This window comes from Lepisosteus oculatus, chromosome 23 (genome assembly GCF_040954835.1).
Source record: "Lepisosteus oculatus isolate fLepOcu1 chromosome 23, fLepOcu1.hap2, whole genome shotgun sequence".
Classification (NCBI taxonomy): Eukaryota; Metazoa; Chordata; class Actinopteri; order Semionotiformes; family Lepisosteidae; genus Lepisosteus; species Lepisosteus oculatus.
The window spans coordinates 12116724-12139232 of NC_090718.1; the positions used below are offsets into that span (position 1 = coordinate 12116724).

General features: G+C 49.7%; 1 protein-coding gene across 2 annotated transcripts in view; it reads right to left on the reverse strand.

Moving 5' to 3' along the window:
- Positions 1 to 21875, reverse strand: part of cbl (Cbl proto-oncogene, E3 ubiquitin protein ligase) — a 56275-nt gene extending 34400 nt beyond the window's left edge. The window contains exons 1-2 of one of the 2 annotated variants that reach the window (XM_015337370.2): positions 20921 to 21875; positions 8301 to 8548 (exon numbers count right to left, since the gene is read on the reverse strand). In XM_015337370.2, coding sequence (XP_015192856.1) covers positions 8301 to 8548; positions 20921 to 21067 — 395 coding nt within the window. In that variant the 5' untranslated portion in view covers positions 21068 to 21875. Of the gene's footprint in view, positions 1 to 8300; positions 8549 to 18092; positions 18123 to 20920 lie in introns of those variants that run through there. The other variant, XM_069182397.1, reaches the window with a different exon arrangement.
- Positions 21876 to 22509: the final 634 nt, after the last annotated feature.

Sequence of the window (22509 nt, forward strand, 5' to 3'; positions counted from 1 at the left end):
GCGGTGCACATTGCGCAAAGCGTGCCAGCGATCAGCACAGCTTGCCTTCATCGTGTTTCACAGTAAAAGGAGAAGACTGAGCTGGCAGCGTGGGGCTCAGCTTCAGATGGATGGTATGAGGAGGGTGGGGTGAAATTTAATAAACCAAAAACGAAACACACATCATGAATCAGGTTTCCCTCACACTCTCGGCAGTGACTTCCAGCAGTTCAGCACGGATGGAGGCAGCCATGTGTATTAAATCACTTTCTCATGGGACACCGTGATCTGACTGTGATCTGCTGGTATGAAGTCAGCGAAACAGGTAGGCAGATCCTGGTCTGCTTTTAAAAGCGCTCGCTGCAGAGCGAGTCTCGTTCCTGCTGGAGATCATTAATCTCACCGCGGAGACATCCCATGTGTGGTGACAGAAGCAATCCGCGAGTATAAAAAAGGCTGCCGCTCGGCTGACAGATACAGCGCACAACTCGGATGCTTGAGAGAGATAAACTCTTCAGACCCTACCCCCAATCCCCCCCTCCCTCCCCCCGACCTCTTCACTTTCTCTCCTCGTCTGCTCAACTGCGAGAACCGACATTTTCACCGCAGCCAGAGAGAAACGTCAAGGAAGCGAGTGCAGAACACATACGCTGCGGAAGTCTTGGGACGTTTTGCAGTGCTCTGCTCCTCTCTTCGTGCACGGACATACCCCGGTGGCGATCTCCATCTGAAACGTTAGCCAGTCGGCGCGTGTCTCTGTACCACTCCACGCAAAAGCTTCAGCTTCGCGGACGTTCAGAGAGGGACGAGGAACACCTGACAATTTGGCTCCTCGTGTAACGTTTCCCTCCAGCTGTGGTAATCGAGCTGTTGATCGTGATCCATGTGAGCTGCCACCTGCCTCTTCTTGATGCAACTTATTTTGAGTGGTAAGACACCAGTTACTATAATATCAGAAAACAGCAGTGGAGGCTCTACCGGAGCCTACCCGGCAAGCAACGAGCGCAAGGCAGGGTACACCCTGGATGGGACGCCAGTCCATCACAGGGCAAGTGCAAGCCAATCATACATGGGGACAATTTGGAGGCCACGGTAAAGGCCGAGGGGGGAGATTAGGCCCGGACACCGGGATCGAGAATGACCACTGAGAGTCAGGACCTCAGTTTAACATCTCATCCGAAAGACAGCGCCCGATACAGAATAGCGTCCCTGCAACTATACCGGGGCATCAGGACCCACACAGACCACAGGGTAAGCAACCCCTGCTGGTCCCACTAACACCTCTTCCAGCAGCAACCATAGCTTCCCAGGAGGTCTCTCATCCAGGTACTGACCAGGCTCACCCCTGCTGAGCTTCAGTGGGGCTGCCAGCTGGGAGCTGCAGGGTGATAGGCTCATAACATACAGTACATAAATCATTTTTGACTCAAGGAGCATCATGATATGCGGCCTTTGTACAGCAGTGAATGCATACACGTTGATAAAATACGCCAATTTACACAGAAAAGTTAAAGCTTCCGTGTGTGTGTGTGTGTGTGTCTTCACTGGCGATCCACGACACAGCAGGTGCCCGAGACACAGCCCAAGAACGGGAAGAGAAAGCGACTGCGAGAAGGGACGAGAACGGGAAGGCGAGAGGAGGGAGAGGGAGGAAAGTGAGAGGTGGCGGGGAGACCGAGGAAGGCAGGGAGCCCGCGAGGCAGAGTGAAAGGGAAAAAAGAGAGAGAGCGTTTCCCGGGAAACAAACGGCGCACTGTTGCTGCTGGGCGGCACAGCGCTCACAGCTGTGAGCTCCCTGCCAGGGGCCGGCCCCTGCGTTCCCCCAGCGGCCTGAAACACCCCTCAAGACGTCACGGGCAGGGGAAAAAAACCAACCTATCGGGCAACGAAGTAACCACTATGCGTGCCAGGGACACAACAAATGAGTCTTTATCTGTTTATTCCTGCATTTTTTAATCAAAACATTTCCACCACTCCAGCGGTTCCATTTGCATTTTATTTGTTTGCTTGGGGGGGGAGGGAAAGCAGCCTATCAGTATTTGCCAGTGGTACGTTGGCCACTACTGCCTTCTAAAACCTACCTTCCCTGTTCCGCCTGAATCAACGCCAGGTCTCTGCGGCGGACTCGGAGGTAAAAGGTGTTAAGAGCAGAGGAAGTCTCTTTTCTTTACTGGACTCACATTGGCAAAGGCAGCTCAGGGCGGTATCGAGAGCAGGGAGATGTAGCTTTCTTTGTGCCGCAGATGCAGGGCTCTCTGTGCTGTAACGTCATGTTTCCCTATTCATTTAACTCATAACCACTAAGCTGCAAGGACCGAGATGGCTAGGAGCCCGAATGCATTGGAGGAGTAAAAAAACAAAACGTATATATTTCCAGCACTACATCATTATAAGCCTGTACCATGCTGCCAGTTGGCCCACATATGGTGAAAAGGATCATTTGCCAGAGTTCAAACGCTGACATGCAGGTTATGACGACTCAGCACAATTTGGTCTTGGAAATCGCCCTCGCGGCCGTGAAAACAGCATGTTGGTAAACCAGCGCTCAGCAGGCCAACACAAGCATCCCAAAGCAGATGGCTGGGCTGCCTTTGGAGAACGTGGGAGGGACTGCAGCTCGTGTGAGCTCCTTCTTCCGACCGCTGCCTCCACATGGGCCTACAAAGCCCTAACACTGCTCCACAAGTCAGGCTGGTCTCCTCTGCCCCTCGTGCTGTCAATCTTCCAACCATAACGGCCGTGATCAAACCACCTGAGCACGCACACGGACTGGTCATCACGCTCCAGTTCTCTTCCACATGATCTCAGGACCGAGAAGCACTGGCTGTGCAGGCAGAGGACTAGCCCTCCACACACAAAGCATCCTCACTGACCGACCGAGGCGAGCAGGTTCACACCACACACTCTTCAAGCCAAATCCTCTCCGACAACTCCAACAGACTTGGAAACCCCTCGTGTCGCCCCGCTGTCCTGCTGCCCCCTCGCCGACACACCACCCTATCGCGATCCAAGAGGAGCAGGGGGCAAAGGCGATGAGGAAGAACACCGGCAAACTCTTGTCCACAATACGGCCCACAATATCGCCGGAAAACCGACGTCCCTCGCTCTCTTTCCAAGAACCAGTGAAGCTCTTCCAAGTATCCCTCCTCCCACGGTGCGAGTTTCAACTGGGCTAGAATTCCGGCCGCACAAACACGGGAATTTGAAGAACAGCAAGATAAAGACGACTAGAGCTGAAAGTGCCTCGTTTGTTCAGTTTCTAAAGGGCTCATTCTCACTGCTTCACCATTGGAATTGCAGATGCTTTTCCAAACAAGTAAAAAAAGCACAATAAAAAAAACGAAAATAAATTACTATTATTTTTACAGAATAAGCTAGGTATGTGTAAAATCGGAATTAACTCCCGGCCAACGATACTCCCATCTATTCACTGATGTTTTGGCAGAAATGCCTGCCAGCACAAAGGTCTTTCTTTTTCTGTAGGAAAAAAAAAAAACTGAACCGCGTCCGAGAGGAGGCTGTTTAACTCATCCGAAGGTCTTCTAACTCCACAGTAAGACTTTTGGAAACTCCACAACCACAAAATAAAACTAAAATTGATTCCAAAATCAAAGGGCCATTCTTTTGTTCTAAACAAACACATTTCTCATGGCCACCACAGAATTTTAAGCAGCGGTTTTCTCCCTAAAAATAAAAACTATATCAAAAAGCTGTATGTGACTGTGGACCATAAACAAGAATGCAGATATTAACTGGGTTCAGTGCCTGCTGTTGTCAGTTCAAGCTATCAGACAACTCCTTCAGTCCCTGCTGGAACACAAGAGGGGGTGTTATTTGGCACAGCAAGGACTCTGTGAAAACACAGCCAAGTGTTCTCTTCTGAAAGACTCACACACCTCACTTCGTACACACGTTTGTATTCCAATATTTGTAGGGATTTCCTTTGGCTCTCATGCTATTTGTATTTATAATACTCCTCTCAGACGAAAGTCCACAGAGGGTGGGAGTAGACTCGGAATCACTATTTTGAGAGTTTAACGTTTAAAAGTGGGATTCTTTACAAGAACATTGTGTTTGCCAGGGGTTTCGATCTCTGGGGGTGGGGGGGGGGGGGGGCAGTTTCTTAGACCACACTGATGATAATACCTGCCCAAAACTGTGAAGATCCTTCAGCACAGAAGCTGTTCCCAGATGTTCTGGAATCGACTCCTAATTTCGATAGGAAAGGCCTGAGAAACACACAGAGTGAGCACTATGGTACACTTTTGCACACTGCATCTGGAGGTGAGATAACTGGGGAAATGCAGAAGCACTGGAGCAAAAACCCAGATTTTCTTCTTTGACAATCTTGTCGACCCATGTCTATCATCAATACAGGTCTAAAAAGTGCAGACCTATTTAAAAAATCTGATTAAGTCTTTCCAGAGACTCTTCAGCTGAAATCAAATTAGCCTTTCTATAATACCACTAGAGCAAAAAAAAAGAAGCCAGTTGCTTGGTGCTAATTAATCTGAAGGGTTTAGTAGTTAACCTGTCAGTAAGCATTTTGCTTTTTCTACACATTATCAGCAGCACAAGACCTTTCATCGTTACTCCCGGAAAGCCATTAAAATGTTCCAGCAATTAACCTCTCTAACTTTTAATTGCAAGAAAACTCCATGTCCAGCTGCACTCGAAGGCAGACCAGCCCCAGGAAATAAAACCCGAAAACTCATCTGCGTTACCATCGGTATCAATGAACTGACAAAGTTGAATACAGGATGTGGACTATGGACAGGTAAAATATCACTCCACAGCACCCACAATCTTGCCTCCATGCTCACCAGCTACCAAGATCCACCAAAAAAAGTAACTATTTTTATCATCCCAAAGCACCTTGTGTATATGAGAGGATGAGCAGCACCCACCTGGGTGACATGCAGCAGCCCCACTATGCAGCATATCAGGTGAAGAAGTGAGAAAGGACAATCAAGCCCACTCTGGAAATCAGCAGATTTAGCCAGATGAATGCCCCTAATCTTCCCAACACTGCCATGGGGTGCTCAGTGATCAAGGAGTCTGGAACTTGTTTTAACCTCTCATCTACAGGACGGCACTCATATTGTAGCCAGGTGTCAATTGTCATCACATTTGGGACAGAGGTCTGCAAATTCCGGTCCAGAGGGAACAGAGTCACCTACTGGTGCACAGAAACACATGCACACACACTGGCCTGTATGAGTCACATAGACACATACCATGAAACGACTAACCTTACCAGGGCCCCAGGCCTTCTGCTTCAGTTCCTATAAAATCCCTTCATTTGCATCGTATGTTTGCATGAAACTTGCCTCCTAGCTCCCGCTGGCATACCTGAGCTCCTTCAACAGGGGCGACAGGCACTACACTCTCAAGGGCTGGGCACATGGGAGAACTGAAGGGAATGGGAAAAGCCAAGCTTGGATGCAGCTGCCTGCCCAAAATATTGGGACACAGAGTGGGAGTCCATTAGACCAAACTTTCGGATCACTGGTGATAATTCAAATGTATGGAGATCCAGGAAAGAAGTCTACCAATGGGACTAAAACATAAAAATAATCACCAACCATTGCCATAATAACGGTAGATTATATTTATATTCCATTCACGGCTGTAATATTATGCGTGATACACATTTACCTGAACAGCAGAGCAAAGCAGCTCTCTGGACGTACTCATATTTCACGATCTGCCATTTTACTCCCCAGCCACACGGTCAAGCTCCAAAGTAGCCAACCAGCCAGAGATTGTCAAGGGCACTAGGGTAGAGCAGAATGAGTCACAGGACCAGGCGGAGGTCACAGAACCCAAAAAGATGAAATGAGAGGGCATGAGGAAAGAAGTACACAAACTGATTTCGACAGAAAAGGTCTGGCATCTGTCACAGCTGAACAAAAAGGCTATTTAAAAAGAGATATGAAACACGAACAAAGACAGTTCCCGTTCCCATTTTCAAAACTCCGGCAGACACTTCCAAACACTTCTGCTTTCACGACTGACCCCGCACACAGAACTGCACAGTGTGTGAACCCCGCCAGCAGAGACAGGCAGGTCCCCTCCACATTTAGATATTTCCTTCAATCTACTTTCTTTTGGAAAGGTGGTGGGGGGTGGGGGGGTGAAACAGCCTTTCATTTTCAATGTGGCCCTTATCTAATTCACAACAGTCCTTCTTGCAAAACGACAAGTTTAACAAGAATTCCGTGCAACTACGGACTTGTACAAAGAACTTTTCCCATCTTGAATTTGGTCCACTTCCAGGTGAAAGGCTCAGGAGAGTACCCTCACAACCAGTTCTTAATAAACAACTTGATCTCTGCACACGACAGTAACAACTTCACTGGGTAAGACCGAAATCGTCCATTTCCCGTTAAACGAAAACAGCAAATTTAGAATGGCGCACACAACCTTGACAGATTGTCAGAATACCTGCAACTACCCATCCAAATATCTCAATATTCAAATTGAGTTTCTGCAAATGCCGCTTCTAATAGTGCTAATCACAGTAGGCCTCCTAGCACCTTGAATAAGAGGAGGGGAGACATCTTCTAACAAAGTACCATACAAGGGTCCCGCATTTCACAACAAAGCAGAATCCATTTTGATGAATTTCTTTAACACTTAAGATTCTTTTTCATGCACAAAAGAAAAATGGCACTGCTGGGCCTCCTGAGTGGAGCAACCAGCAGAGAGCTTGCCAGACAGCAGGCTGAGCTCTGCGACTGTGGGTTTGAGCACAACTGTCCGACCGGAGACTCCCAGCCCCCTCCCAGCCCCCAGGCGCGTGAAGAAGAGTCTCCTCCCCTCCAAGCTTCACTGAACCGCCGGTAAATGGTTAACATGTGAGATGTGTCAAAAACCAAGCGGCTGTGAGGATCCTGACTCACTTCCTCATCTCCCCCCTGCACGTACACAGCGAAGCTGGGAGCCCAGACGCGACACATCACACCAACGAGACAATGTGGGGAAGCAATTGCATATAGGTATAACATTTAATTAAAGGGATGCTAAAATTACTTAATGCACTAGTCAGGCCTAGTGACCACGGTATAGAGAACAAAGTGCTGCTCTGTAATCTGTGCAGATAAAGGCAGCCAGATACGTTCTGAGGCTTAAAGGCATGTAATACGCTGACAGGCTGAAGGAACCGAGCCTTTTCAGATTTTTAACATCCTCCAGGGCATTGACAAGCCAACAGAAGAGTGAAACAGAGGGCACAAGGGGAAACGAATTCAAAACCAGGAGGCATTTCTTTACCCCCAGAGTTTTGGGAGTCTGAAACTTCCCGGCCACGCTGTCAATTCAGAGACTCTCTCAAGAACGGCTGGCTGAGATCCGTGGATCAGGCAAGCAACTAAATACCAACTGGGACACCTGGGCTGAATGCCCTCCTCCGGTCTGGGCCTTTTCTTATCTTCCCCTTCCAAGCAGTGCTGGATTTCCACTGTGCCTACAGTGCCTAGGGCCTAGGAAATGTTTCCCCCCTTCATAGGCCCTAAACACTAGCAACTAATGAAAAATGAGCTGAAGCAACAGGCTTGCGATCGACTCTAGGTGCTCCAAATCAATAATCATACACTAGAAACTACACTAGGCTGTTCTAGAAACTAGAAACTAGAAGTATCGAAGCGATGGTCGCTCAACTCGTTCCATCAGTCACGTGGGTTAGCATTCGAACAGTTTAAAGTGCATCATGTCAGTCGTTGACCCCTCTTTCTGCACATTTCGGAGTGAAAGTGCCCCGGGCCTACAAACACCAAAATCCGGCCCTGCTTCCAAGTCAGGTGGGCACAGCAACCCCTACGGCTATTCTGCATCGAATAAGAAGTGAAATGATTTGCTAATTACAGCATGATCTTTTTAACGGAGGCCATAAACTCGGAAACTCTGTGGAAAAACAACAACAACAACAACAACAATAATGAGAGCGCTTTTCTGGACACTCCACTCAAAGCGCTTTTTACAGGTAATGGGGATTCCCCTCCACCACCACCTGTGTGTAGCCCCCATCTGGATGATGTGTCAGCAGCCATAGTGCGCCAGTATGCTCACCACACATCACCTATCGGGGGGGAGGAGAACAGAGCGATGAGGCAATTCCTGGGGATTATTAGGAGGCCATGATTGGTGAAGGCCAGGGTTAAAAGGCCTCAACACAACTCCACCTCTAGCCATGAAACCCAAGCCTGTGCCGAACCACATCCTCAACCCCATCCCTACCCTTCCTCCTTGGAGACCATGTGCAATGGCGCTCCCGTTACCCGGACCCTCCGGAAGCAGGCGTCCGCACCCCCCCCACTCACCTGGGCTGCGAGTTCTCCTCGTACATCCTCTCCTTGCCCTCCTTGAACAGGCTGATGGTCTGCTTGGTCTTCTTGGTGAGGTTCTCCATGAAGACACGGAAGTACTCGTTCTCGCCCAGCGTCTCCATCTTGCCCTCGTAGCGGGAGAGGATGGTGCGCAGGTGCTGGTAGGTGTCCGGGAGGAGGTCCAGGATGTAGGGCGGGCTGTTTTTCAGCGCCAGCTTCGGGTTCTGGCACAGCCGCACCACCTGGGAGAACAGAGATGGGGCAATGAATGATAATAATGGCTTACACTTATACAGCGCTTTTCTGGACACTCCACTCAAAGCGCTTTACAGGTAATGGGGATCCCCTCCACCACCACCAATGTGCAGCCCCACCTGGATGATGTGACGGCAGCCATAGTGCGCCAGAACGCTCACCACACACCAGCTCTCAGTGGGGAGGAGAGCAGAGTAATGAAGTCAATTCATAGATGGGGATTATTAGGAGGCCATAATTGGGAAAGGCCAATGGGAAATTTGGCTAGGATGCCGGGGTTATACCCCTACTCTTTTCAGGAAACGCCCTGGGATTTTTAATGAACACAGAGAGTCAGGACCTCGGTTTTACGTCACATCCGAAGGATGCCGCCTGTTCCGTGTCCCATCACTATACTGGGGCATTAGGACCCATATAGACCAGAGGGTGAGCACCCCCTACTGGTCCCACTAACACCTTTTCCAGCAGCAACCTTAGCTTTTCCCAAGAGGTCTCCCCTCCAGGTACTGGCCAGGCTCACACCTGCTGAGCTCCACTGGGGCTGCCAGCTGGGAGCTGCAGGGCGACCGGCCCTATCAGGGTCAGTGGGAAAGAGAGACAGGCTGACTTTTGTCATCCAGCCGAACTCTCTTTGCTCACGCCAGGCAAGAGAAGCCCTTGATGATGATAAAAAGGAGATATACAGTCCTGACCAGAAAAAAAAAAAAGAAAACATTCACAATTTATGCAAAACAAGGAGGAGACAAATATAAGGAAACTCATTGACACTGTCTTTCTCCGGCCTTAGCCCCTACTTTGAATATTGCCCAGTTTAGTTAACTTCCTCAAAGAACAAAATTGATTCAGAACAATGCTCCCCTCTGTGCTCGCTCATGAATGCGCTTTTTCCCCCACGTTGCTTAATGTGCAATCCGCGAGGCCGTTGCTGCTGGTTAAGCTCCGCCGAGCCATCTTGAAGGGCTTCGGGGTGGGTTTTTTTTTATTTGAGAGGCAATCAAGTCTCGCACGTTCCTTTAACAGCAACCAAAGCGAGAAAAAAAAAACAGAAATATGGTTCAAAAGTAAAATCTGCTGCAGAAAATGAGGTGAAAAACTTTAAGATTTATTTTTAAAAGCTGGGGATACAAACGGTGGATTCTTGAGCTCTCCGGGCTCACGGATTGGAAGCTACCACGCCCCATTGAGCACAACAGACATCGGATCGAGTTATTTGCCTTTGCAGACGATACCCAATTAAGATAGACCTCTTTTTACATCATAATAAAACACGCAGTTATCTCATGACTGCAGTTCACCTTTCTGTGTGTGTGTGCCTTGAAAACTGACACTGAAAAAGTACCAGAAATAGGGAAGACCGACAGCGCTCACTTCTGCCAAAGCCTAATATCCTCTTCGGGAAGTGACAGGCACAGCAGAACATGGGAATGAGAAGTAACACGGTGTAAAACAACCACACGATCTAATCTAATTTAGCCATCAGGTTTGAAATCTGTTCTTCTATCTTTGCAAAAAGGAAAAACAACCGACCGTTAGCACCCAGGACTTTTTTGTTAATTTAAATTAAAAGCAAGCACCACGGAGGCTCCTGGAACAGCCCAGCACGTGCAGAGCCTCTGTGGGGAGGGCAGCCGAGGCAGCGACACAGTGAGGCACCCCGCCCCCCGAAGAGAAACCACCCGGCCGCAGCCTCCACTGGGCTCCGGCAGCGGACGTGGGGCTGAAAGTGAACCAGGCAGAAAGGAGGCCGCCTCGGTCCCGCGACAGCAGCTGAGGCGCCGCAGCGAGAGCAGGAAACAAGTGAAACGACAGTCCCAGTCATCCCACCTTTCAGTCGATACATAGATCCTCAAGGATATTTAGGCTCTCTGATTTCCTCCCACAGCCCAAAGACATCCTCACGGGTTAACTGGTTTCTGTGAAACTGGCTCTGGCGTGTGTTCATGTCTGTTTGTGTCTGCCCTGTGACAGAATAGCCTTGTGCCCAGTTTCTTGCTGGGATAGGGTCTGGAACCCCATCCACCCCGTACTGGACCTGCCAACAACTGCCTTCTGTTTCCTATCATCTTTCATGAGGATCACCCATTTGATCCCCTTTTAAAGCTCAAAGCCCACCTGCTCCAACTGCACACCTGCGACACCTGCGTCCGTCCCGATTCCTACAAGCATCAGTAGCACAGCCCTTCCCGGCTCTTTCCACTGGATCCCAAGCCTCACTTTTACAGCCACGTGTCCAGCGAACTTCCCTTGGCGTGTGATCCCGCCAATTCGCCCCTCGACCGCTGAGCTGCCCTGTCTGCATTTCGCCACGTACAGGACTGCACGCTCCAGAGAGCGAGACTGCACAGCTGGTGTCCGCAAATCGCTCTGCGTACAGCAATCTGCAGCTTGGGTACGCTGACCCGCGACACATAAAAGTCATCCCTGGTATAGGCAATACCTAAATTAAAAAAGAGGGGTGGACAGCAAACGATTACTTGATGAAGCGACCCGGATTTGTAGGCCAGTGCCACGTTTTGGTTCTCTCCCTAGCTTGGACAGCCTGCGTTTGAAACCACAGGATGAAAAGCAAATCCAAGCCAAAGCTAGGGTCGCAACAAGAAGCTGTGAAAACTTAACACTCGCCACTAGCCGTGGTCGTGCCTTTTCGTTTCTTAAGATGATCTTTCCGTTTGGCTTTATTTTGGCTCAAGTTTAATATGGTGCGAGAGGGGGGCTCTCTTTATGAGAAACAATGCTGAGGCAACATTTTCACCACCACTTCAAAGAAAGAAAAACACAACGTTGTCTTAATTTAATCCCTTTAACACCAAAACACGCTCTCTGGGGTTATTTCAGAACCTGAGGTTTCCTCACTGCAGAGTGTGACCTCTAACGTGTGTATGTACGCTTTATATATAAACAGGTGTGTTAACACTTAAAAACTCAAAAAATAGTCACAGAATAAACTGCCAGTATTACCGTTACCCAGAATATTATCAAATGCTGTTTACTACTTAGGGTTTAAATACACTGCATCGATAATCACACCTTTTCTCCTAAATACAAGCTTACACTTATATTGCACTGAATAAAACACAAATGGGGAGAACCACAAGGCTGTGCAGGATTACAGTTTACGTTCCTGAGGTTTAAGTGGAGTCTTCCCTCCCGCCCTCCACCAAGAATTCGCTATAGCAGCAACAACACAAAATGGAGGAGATAAATTGACATGTGTGTAAGAAAAGAGCAACCCCTCCCGCTCCTGCTTTCACACAACCATCTAGGAATCGTGATGGGAGCGACAGGAAGGCTGGTTTGGGACAAAATCAGTGATCGTCAAAGGGAACTTTCAGGACAGCGTGTGGAAGGCAGGACCGGAAGCCCAGAAGGGTCAAAACTGACGCTTCTTTCAAGGGGAACTGCAGCGCTATCTTCATATTTCAGTGTTTGAAAGAATCAACATTAACGAGGGCATTTCAAAACCGCAATAAAAGCAAAATGTCTGCAGTAACTTGTAAAACCTCCAATTCACACATAAAAATAGACTAATTTTCCAGGTCTGCGCAGTGCCGTGCTCTGCGATTGAGAATGAGGCCACAAAACTACCGGTGAGGTGAAGCGGCCCTGTGACACTGTAAATATGTGAATACAGCTCTTTTAATCCAGTAGAAATATTGCCCTCGATTTCGAGACGGTTTTGCCGACAAACGCTACTTGTTAACTCCGCACGCAGATCACGTTGGAACATTACTGCGGTGACATGCCAGCTGCACAACCTGGTGTTATCCGTGCGTACCTCCCATTACATCAGTCGTTCCAGTGACTAGTGAGCAGGAAGGGCCGCTTCACGTCGCAATTCGTGGGAACTCGAATGCGAGCTTGTGACAACATGGCGACTTACAGTACTTTTCACAATCTTGTACTTAATTGGAAATTTGTATTGTTGCCTTCCCGGGCCTGGCCTTCTCCTTTGCCACCAGTTTCTCCCCAGGGTCTCCCCCCCCCGCAAGCGAGAGAAGATCAGCACCGTGCAAGAGACCCGTTTACAGCTTTGAGATCCGAGAGGATTATCTGCCTCACAAAGGAGGTCCGGGACTCTGCTCCCTTACCAATCCTAAAAAAACTTAACCGCTTCTCGGATCTCAGCGTTTCATCTGAGGCTCCTTGAGGTGCCTGCCAGGGCAGAATCCCACTTTGGTTTGAGCCATTTACAGGTCAACAGGACAGCCCTTATAAAAGTACAGTTATTAAATACCGAACTCTACGTGAGGATTACTTAGGTCTGCCACCGCCTCTTTCTCTGCAGCTTGGAATCCCTCCTCCTCGGGTCACAGCGGAAACCAATGAAGAGTCGCCGGCACGTATGACAGTGGTTCACGGCTTGCTTCTAATTATAAAGGCTGCCCTGATGTGAGAAAACACAGCCTCTGATTAAGAGCTCAGCCGCGGAGTAGGGTATCCAGAACGGGCCTGGCTTCCTGGCGTGAGGCCGATTTCACACTAAACTGAAGGACCACGAGTGACCAGGCCCACTCTGGACCACCCTGCCCCAGAGGAGGAAGAGGAGGAGCGATCGCGATGCCAGTGAGCGCCTGTTCCTGGAACCGGAAGCTGCTAGGGCTCACAAAGACGGCGTTTGATAACGATACTTTGATACTTTGAAAGGCCGGTCTTTAAAGAGACATTCTGACACATGCTACAACTACAACTTGTGTAAACGGGGCTGTGGGCGTTAAACATCTGAGCGTTCAAGTATGCCTTACAGTTAAGTGGTAGTGTGATATTTCTTTAAATTTCATACAGAGTTATTTGGTTGGTGCACCACCACCTCTAGGTCAGGTATGCAAAGGCCACAGTGCGTGCATGCATGCATTTTAAAAACAGTTCAAACAGCATCCAGTACAAGCGATAGCAAAATATGACTGGGATATACCAATACAGGGTCAAAAACTGGGAGCTGGCTAATTCCTTTTAAAATCAGAATTCAGGTTTGAATGTACAGTAAGAAGCCCAGTAATGGACTGGTCTCTTGCACTGGTGCTTTTCGGCTCCCCCACGACCTTGAATTGGATAAAGCAGTTAGAAAATGGATGGATGAAGGTACAGTGAGGAACAGAGTCAGCATTGGGGATTACAAAACCATATGATGATTAACCATCATCATATGGGTGGAGCAGTGGCTCTGTGGCTCAGGATCTGCGCCTGTGGCTGGAAGGTTGCTGGTTCAAAACCCTGCACCCAGCAGGGGAATCCTACTCCGTTGGGCCCCCGAGCAAGGCCCCTAATCCCCACTGCCCCAGGGGCTCTGTACAATGGCTGACCCTGTGCTCTGACCCCAAGCTTCTCTCTCTCTCTGTCTGTGTGTCTCATGGAGAGCAAGCTGGGGTCTGCGAAAAGACAAATTCCTAATGCAAGAAATTGGATTTGGCCAATAAAGTGATCTTATCTGAACTGATACCACTCAGAACTTAAGAACCAACTTTGCTGAACACAGCACAGTTATTAAGAGAACTCACAGCTGAGTTGTGCTGAAAAAGCAGCAGTTCATCTTGGTAGATGGGAGGCTGGACACTGTCTCATGTTCCTGGAAAAAGACCTGTATGGTGTTTGGACATCCTTGCTACACTTGAGGGAAAGGGTCAGAACTGTAACAGCGTGACACTTTTTGATGATTCAAAGGAGTGGAGCTCTGTAGTAAATATCACAAAGTCGGAGTATGAGAGTAGACCAGTTGGCCCATCTCGAATTTAAAAAAAAAGCAACCTCACAGGAATATTTTTACATTTTTAATACTTAATGTTTAAAGATTCTGGGTGCTGACCCCAGCGCTCAATTTGAGCCTGTCCTCACCCCGGGACCTCTCTGCACAGCACCTGCAACTCCTTTGACATGAAAAATTTGAAGGCGAACTGCAACGCTTTTTTCGTATTTCGGGGTTAGAAATAATCAGCCTTCTTGAGAGCATTTCAAACCACAATACACATAAAATGCACACAGCAACTTGTAAAACCTCTGATTTACATTACAAAACAGGCATGATTTCCAGGTATGCGCAGCGCCATATTCTGTGATCCGGAACGAGGCAACAAAACTTCTCGTGAGATGGTGCGGCCCTATGACATTGTAAACAAGCAGGCTTATGAATACATCTCTTTTAATCCAATAGAAATATTGCTCTCAATTTCGAGACAGTTTTGCCGATAAATACAACTTACTGGTTAACTCTGCCTGCGGATCAAATTGGAACATTTCTGCGGTGAAATGTTTGCTGCACAACCTGTTCTTGTTCGCTCGTACGTCACAGTACATCAGTCATTCAGTGACTAGTGAGCAGGAAGGGCAACATCACGCCGCTGTTCATGGGGACTCTTGCTCTCGCTTTTTTTCTACACCACCAAGTAATTTCTTTGCCAAGATTTAATAAGAACTCTGAGAAATTAACATGCACCCTTACAATTTAAACTAGCTCTGGTTAACAAGCCGGCACCGTTTTATCAAGTGCTAGATGAAACTAGCTAAAGCTAAAAAAAGCATCTCTTTTGTGCTGCACACCAGATAGCACCAGCTTTTAAACCCAAAATGAGCTTAAATCGAGGCTTTATGAAACCAACGGAAAATAAAATTTACGTTGAGGATACAAACAATACGGTTAACCGCAGGTGAGACTCCTGCCGGGAATCAAACAGGACTGCCTGAATGGCGTCACTCCCATGACAGTGGCAGACTCTACTGCGCTAAAAGATCGAGCCTTGTGTCGTGACAGAACTCTGAACGGTCAGGTTCCAGGCGGGCGAGTTCGCTGCTGTGACATGATCACTGCGCCGGCGCTGAGCCCTGCAACACACGCAGTAAAGCACAGTGGGGGAGATCGTACAACCGGATTCTGAAACCCTTAAGGCACGACCACAGGTCCATCGGAGCAGAACGGTCTCAAAAACAGTCAGCCCAAAATCACACCATCAAGGCGTTCGAAATGACTTGTGAGCCTAATATCGACAGCGGCGTCTTGCAAATGCACTGAAAGTGTGTAAAATCGATGTTCAGTGTTGTGCTCACATCACACTTAAGTGCTTCGGTACACCTACTCGCTCCTGTTCACGCTGAGCTCCGGCATCTTGTAAATGGCAAATTAAGCATTGACCAACCCACTGCAAGAGTTGGGTTATGGGATAAAAAGGGATTAATGCATTAAAGAGCTTACTGATACTACTTAACCATTTGCCCGGGTTGCAGAGACATTTACTACAGGACGCCACCGCCTTGTGTGGTAAAACACAAACTCCTCATCCGCTTAGCGTTTGCTCTGCGATGCGTCAGCTGAAGGAGTCGGCAGATATTTTTGTCCAAGGTCTACTTCCACCAGCAACGCTCCAGGGGTTAATAAAAAAAAAGATGATGTGCTACTGCCATTGAAGAAGGGGGTGGGGAGCCAACAACTTTTATCCACAGATCTCGGGAGTCAAACGCCAACTTTGTATCAATCCTTCTCCGAACACTGGTGGAATACAAGCTTCAGACTATTGTCAGTGAGAGAAACTAACCCCAGATCTAGTAACTTAACGGTATGATCCACCCTGCTATAAAACAAGCAAAGAAGTTCAAGAAATTGAAGAAGATGAGTACTACAGTACATACCACTATGCACAACAGAGCAATCAGATGAACTTGAGCTACACACCTCAACAGCTGTGATCAGCAGCTCATCTTCTCTCTCAAGTTTCAGACGAACCAGAGGGATACAAGTGGAAGCTATGATTAAGTACGTGTCAAACCCAAGCACGCCAGACACTCAACACTAGGCGTCTGGGAGCGTGAAACGAGATACTCAGCTGTATTGTTGAAGGCGCTGCTTTGGCTCCCTTCGAGAAACAGCTGGATGAGACTCTGCAATCAGGACAGGAGGGGCGACTTTACGCAAAGGGTTTGGAAGCAGGGAACAAGACACCCAGCCCTGTTGCTGAAGGTGACACCCTGGCTCCTCTCAGTAAACAGCTGGACCCTTAGATTAATTAACTGCCAACCAGCAAGCAGGCTGGAAGGGCTACATGTTCTCCTTCTATCTGTAACCTATTTCCTGTCCTTCTACTGTTCTGAAATACATGGCATAACCAGATCGGTTACAAATGCAGCACTGGAGCCCCTACAGCATGAGGAGAATGCACGCAAACAGTGTGGAGCCAGCAGAGAAACTGCAGGGCCAGGAGGCTGCAGAGATGAGACAGCAGAGACGGAAACTGCGCCTCTTTATAACAATCGCGGCGCGGGACCCCAAAAATAAGAAGAGGTTAAATACATTTAAAGGAGAGGGAGGCCTTCGCCAGCGGAATCTCTTCTTTTAAGAGTTGAAAATGAGGTATACATACTCCTACACGTCATTATGTGTGTGGTACCGATATTCAATAATGCTGCTGGGCGTAAGGTCTGTCCCTCGACCCCGGAAAGGAAATTTGTGCTGCAACGCATGACAGGTGACAAAAAGCAAAACTTTTCGAGGCGCCGATACGTGCTTCTGAAAAGACCTTGCCACAGAGAGTGGTTTTGTAAAACGCCGGCTGCTCGCAACCACCATCTGAAGTTCTACTTTCCACATTTTGCAGCCAGGAGCACACATGCACAAAGCCCAGGCCCGCGTTGAGAAAACAATTCATCCCCGCGCCAACGGCTTAACCCCTCTCCTTTTTAACCAGCGGAGAGGCCAAACCCGTTTCTCCAAAGCTGGAGGCCTTTACCCCCCCTCTCCTTGAGCACACAGCACCAGCTGAGCTCCCAGCACCGGGTTCGATGAGCTGCTGCCCCGCTACATGACCTACAAGGCCTGTGCAAGACTCCAGTTGGCGCCGGCCGAGTCCCACTCAGACGACCTCCAACATTCAAAAACATCTAGAACATCAGAGGGGTCCGGAGCGACCGGGGGGGTCCCAAAAACTCGAACCCCAGCACAGGAGGCGGGGGGGGACGAGAGAGAGGTCACCTTTCCAAACCCTTGCGTTTCTACTTTCTTTTTGTCTGCAGGATACACCACTAACGATCTGCTTCTAGACAATTTTTCCCCGTGACTAAAACACACCAGCAGCCAGGACACACAGTACATATGCCTTTATTATTCTCCAGTGCAGTCTCGGCGCAATGCAATACTGTTTTGTACACATCTCCCCCGCCAGCGAACTACAGTGGAGTTTCACTCTTACTGTACAGCCTCAAATGAGCTGTAACGGAACACCATCACATAAAGACAAGAATGCTGAGCCCGTCCTGTCTGTTTTTACAATACCGAACCACGGGGCAGACCTGCTAGCATCCCAGCTGTCTGGGGCTGAAATTCCAAGAAAACGGAAGGCTGCCATGGAGCTCTGAAGCCCAGAGTAAGGGCTGAAGGAGCTGGGAGACACAGTCACTGCTGGAAGTGAGGACTAGGCTCGATTTCCCCTTTCACAAGCACAGGGCCCGGAGACGTCCATCTCCCCCACAAACGCTCAACACCGCCACTTCAAATCCCCCCTCCCCCCGTTCTTGCCGTGCTTTGAAACACAACGCGTTCACAACCGATCCCACCTCTCTTTGAAGCATGTTTCTCTGAAAGCCGTTCGACTGCGTTACTTTCTGACTTCCTCTGCTGTGCAGTTACCTCCAACGGGCCCTTCAAGTAATGTAAAAAAGATTTAAATTTACTACAAAAAAATCCTTGACTGGTGCTTTCATCCAGAGACACTTACACTGGTTTCAGTTTATCCGGCTGGGCACGGTTCAGGGGGAGAGCTGCACTCAGGGGTACAACAGCAGTGTCTCACCTGGGATTCGAACCCACAGCCTTGCAGTTACAGGTCCAAAGCCCTGAGCACTGCCCCCACACTGCTGTGCATGTGAAGCATATCCATGGATCATTTTCAGCCATTAAAACTGTTTCTCTAGGAGGATCTGCTGGCAGATTTTTAGGATGGACCTTTGGTGGGGGGGGGTGAGGAGACACTCGTGTGACACCCACGGGTGGGGGGGGGGGGTATGGCAGCACGTCAGGGAAGAGCCGGAGGGGTTCAGGGTTCGAGCGGGCCCCGATTCTCCCTGCTGACCCACCTCTTTTCCGATTTCTCCCCTGGGGCTTTTACTTTTCGCAGGATCTCTCCCGTCTGCTCCCTCCTCCCGCCCCTCCGGACGCACAGGCGCCCGAAAACCAGCACTTGCCGGCGCTCTCTCCGTGACGGAACCGCGTCGCAGTTCCCCTTTTCAAAATGACTCACGGCCACCGCCTGGGGGGGGGGGGCTTCACTTGCAGATTCCGGCTCTCCCCAGCTCTCCCCCCGAGTTCGGACCCTCATCCTCACCCGCCCCGTGCCCAATCCCTCCCTTTCCTGCTCTCGTCTTTCGTTCTCTTGTGCGTTCTCGATGTGCGGCTTTCCCCTCTCGGCCTCACGCTTGAAGAAGACTCCACAGCCCAAATCCTGTCTCTTTGCTTCACCCTTCATCGTCTACCTTCACCTGTGCCTTTCCCTCCAACGGACACTACCACAGCTCCCTGCCCGAGCGTTAGGAGGATATCAGCGCCCTGACACCACCGATGCCCCTGCTGCTGTCACGGGACCTTCAAAAAAAATCTCAGACTTTTTTTTTTTAATACCAGACGACACGGGCCTAAGCTGCCTCTAACCCCCCCAGAGGAAGGAAGCCGAGATGAAGACTTCAGGTCCCTCTATAAGCAAATGAGAATGTTTCAATGGAATAATTAGGAGGAAATAAAATTGCAGTCATAAACGCTGCATGGATTTAGCCAGCCACACAACTCTGCTGCAGGGGAAAGATCTCACACTATGTCTAGATCTCGCTGTTCTGACAGTCACACATCTCCTTTATATACCTTCCATTCCCCTGCCTGTGGATTCTTCTAAAAGCTGTAGAGTATTAAAAAAAGCACACTGTAATTAGACATGTTGGAAGAGGAGAGCTAATGACGCTCAATCTTCAAGCCCAAAGATGAGCCCTGGGCTGCAGCTTTCTTGACAGGCGAAAATGATAAGGGAAGAAGGCATATTGTTTCTCGGAGACCTTTAAAATGGGAGGAAGTCAGACTCAAACAGCAAAGGCCGTATTTAATATGCTTATCCCGCAATCGACCAACTCACTTTGCAAAAACATCAATGGTCAGCACTAAATAATATCGTCTGATATTGGCCTCGTTGTATGACGTGAGGAAATAATGCAATATTAAAACAAAACGCAATGAAACGGAGTTAACTCAAAACTGTAAGTCAACCCGAAAACTAGCTAGCAACTATTATTTTGGTATTTCTCTCGCTTTTTTGAGAAAAAGCCTGAATGAAGGCAAGGTTCGTGACGCGCATCCGGTCACTGGCCGATGCAAAACGTTGGGGGGTGTTGGAGGCGGGGGGGGAGAGATACTGTAATTGAATTACAACGGCATGACAGCGGTGTCTCGCTGTCGTGATCGCGGGTCTCGGTGATGACTTCCTGTTGTCGCCGGAGAGCTCCAGCCCGGCGCAACACGCACAGGCAGCCCGGGGTGAGCGCCTCAGCCAGCGCACGCTGCAAATCAAGCCATCGATCAGCTCGCAGACCGCAGAAACAGGACCGCGGCTAATTGTCTGCAGCAGTCAAAGGAAAAAAAAAATACAACACACCCCCGGCCCGAATAGAAGCCCTCTCTCCTTTCTTGAACCCAGAAACGTGTCGACTTCTGTCTCCGGGGTGAGGCGGGGCGTCCCTCCCCGATGCTCTTGGGGTTGGTGCGGCTCGATTTGCACGCCGTCGCCCGTGCAGATACAGAAAGGGGGGAATCGGGGTGCTCTGTGGGGTCAGACACGCTCGTCTTTGTCCCAGCCCTGAGCCCAGCGAAACCCCTTCACGGCGCCTGGGTAGTGTGGGGGCAGCTGGATCGCAAATAGTTGGCCATCTTCGGGCACGTCAGACGCGTTCGTGGGCAAATAAAGAACCAGCAGGCCACATAAAGCAGAAGAACACCCCCCCAACCCCAACAGCGCCTGTTCTCCGGAGGAAAAACACACACACACACGCACAAGCACGGCGTCAAACGGCACCGACATTTTTAAAAGCGATTTAAAGCTCCGAGCGCGTCTTTATCGTCAGGGGCGGTGAGGATGAAGGGCGGAAGGTAGCTTGTTGCACAAACTAGCTGCAGAAACAGAAATCGCACCCCTGAATTTGTTTTTTTTAAAGTACAATTGCAACCGCAGCAGAGAAGTCGTGCTGTTGCCTACTCTTGTGCAACTGGGGTTGAGGGAGGTCCCGGTCGCGTAATACTCCCGTTGATGGTGAATAACGAGGATCTTTTAATAGCTGCACCAACAGATCAACAGCTGTCAGCCCTCCTGTCCTGAGCACAGACCTCGGGGTCTCGCCCCGACTCTCACCTTGTCCATGAGTTTCCAGCATTTCTCCACGGTCCTCTTGTCCACGGCGCCGGGCGGGTGATGCGAGTGGAGGTGGTGGTGGTGGGGCTGGAAGGCGTCCTTCATCATCCCGATCAACCCCCCGCCTTTCTTCAGATTGCCTGCCATGCTTGCCGCCGGCCGGCCGGCGCACCCTCCCACCACCACCCACCGCCGGGGGCTTGGGGGAGACGGCTACCCGGGGGGGGAGGGTGACCGCCCTCCCCTCTCTTCCCTGCCGGGCTCCGGGATGCCCAACACCCCCCGGAGCGGACAGCGCCCCAGCGAGGGCCGGTCAGGGGGGAGAGGGGGACAGGGGTGGGGTGGGGGGATGGAGTCCTCTCAAAGCGAAGGTCCCATGAGCTCCCGATCGCCCGTAATGCCAGTTAAAAACGTCGACACCAAGAATAAAAAAAGGGCAAAAAATAAACCCAGCTGCAGCAGGAGACGTCAGGACTTGAGGACGTATCCGCCCGATGGATCACCTATACACTCTCCCCGGCTCCGGAAAGAAATTAATCCCGAAACGCGTCGCCCGTCCGGCAGCTCTTCTGCTTCTCCTTTAGTGCAGGAGTGTCGCCCTTCCCTAGCAAACCCGGTGTTGTTTTTTCGTGGTGTTTCTTTCGGCGGCTGTCGCCCTCTTCTCTCGAAGCTGTGCCTGCTCTGTGAGACGGGAAGTTTCTCCGCTGAGACGAGAGGTAACGACGGAGGAGGAGGAGGCGAGAACGGAGTGTCTACCCCTGAGCGCCAGAAGGAAAATATACATTAAAAAAAAAAAGACTGAAGCCCAATAACGCGAGAACGACCGCGGGTGGAGGGAGGTTACACAAAAAAAAAACTAACGTAAAGAAATAAATTAGGAAAAATAAACACCGCCTTCTGTCTCCCCCTCCCGCGAGTGCAGCCCCAGTTTTTCTAAGCACATCCTTTTCCGCTTTCGAAGCCACGCCCCCACCCCCCAAGACACACCCCCGTTGGTCACTCCCTGGTCCCGCCCCCCTCCGCCGCGACGCGATGCGCGGGCACGGGCCGAGCAGGGGACAGGAAAGGCGCCGCTGCGACGGGCACGAGCATCGCCAGCGGGGGCTCCTAATTCCAGATCTTGCTCTTCTGCCTTCTTGACATTTTTCTTTCTATCTTTTTTGGATTTCAGGCACGAAGCGCCTGCACTGAAATCCTGCGACAACATACTTGATCGAGCAATTAATTATTGTTTGCTACGCGGGTGCAAACAATAATGCGCTTTTCATCTCAAAGCACATATTTAGGAGGGAGCCCGGTTTTGGAGGGAGGGGTAGTTCTGTCCGTTACAAACCACACACTCTCCCTTTTTGCAGTTTCTCGCCCTGCTGTCCGGTACGACGCTGCGCTGTTGGACACAGAACCATTACTTTTCACCCTCGCCCTCACAATAATAACAGCTGATCTCACTGCTGAATGGGATTCAAGGCTATAAATTACTCCCCATCCATACAGCTCTTGTCAGACCACTCTCATAATCCCTACCTGCGGACGAAATGGCACTAAATAAAACACCTAAATGCTGGTTACTAAGGGACAAAACCGCAGGC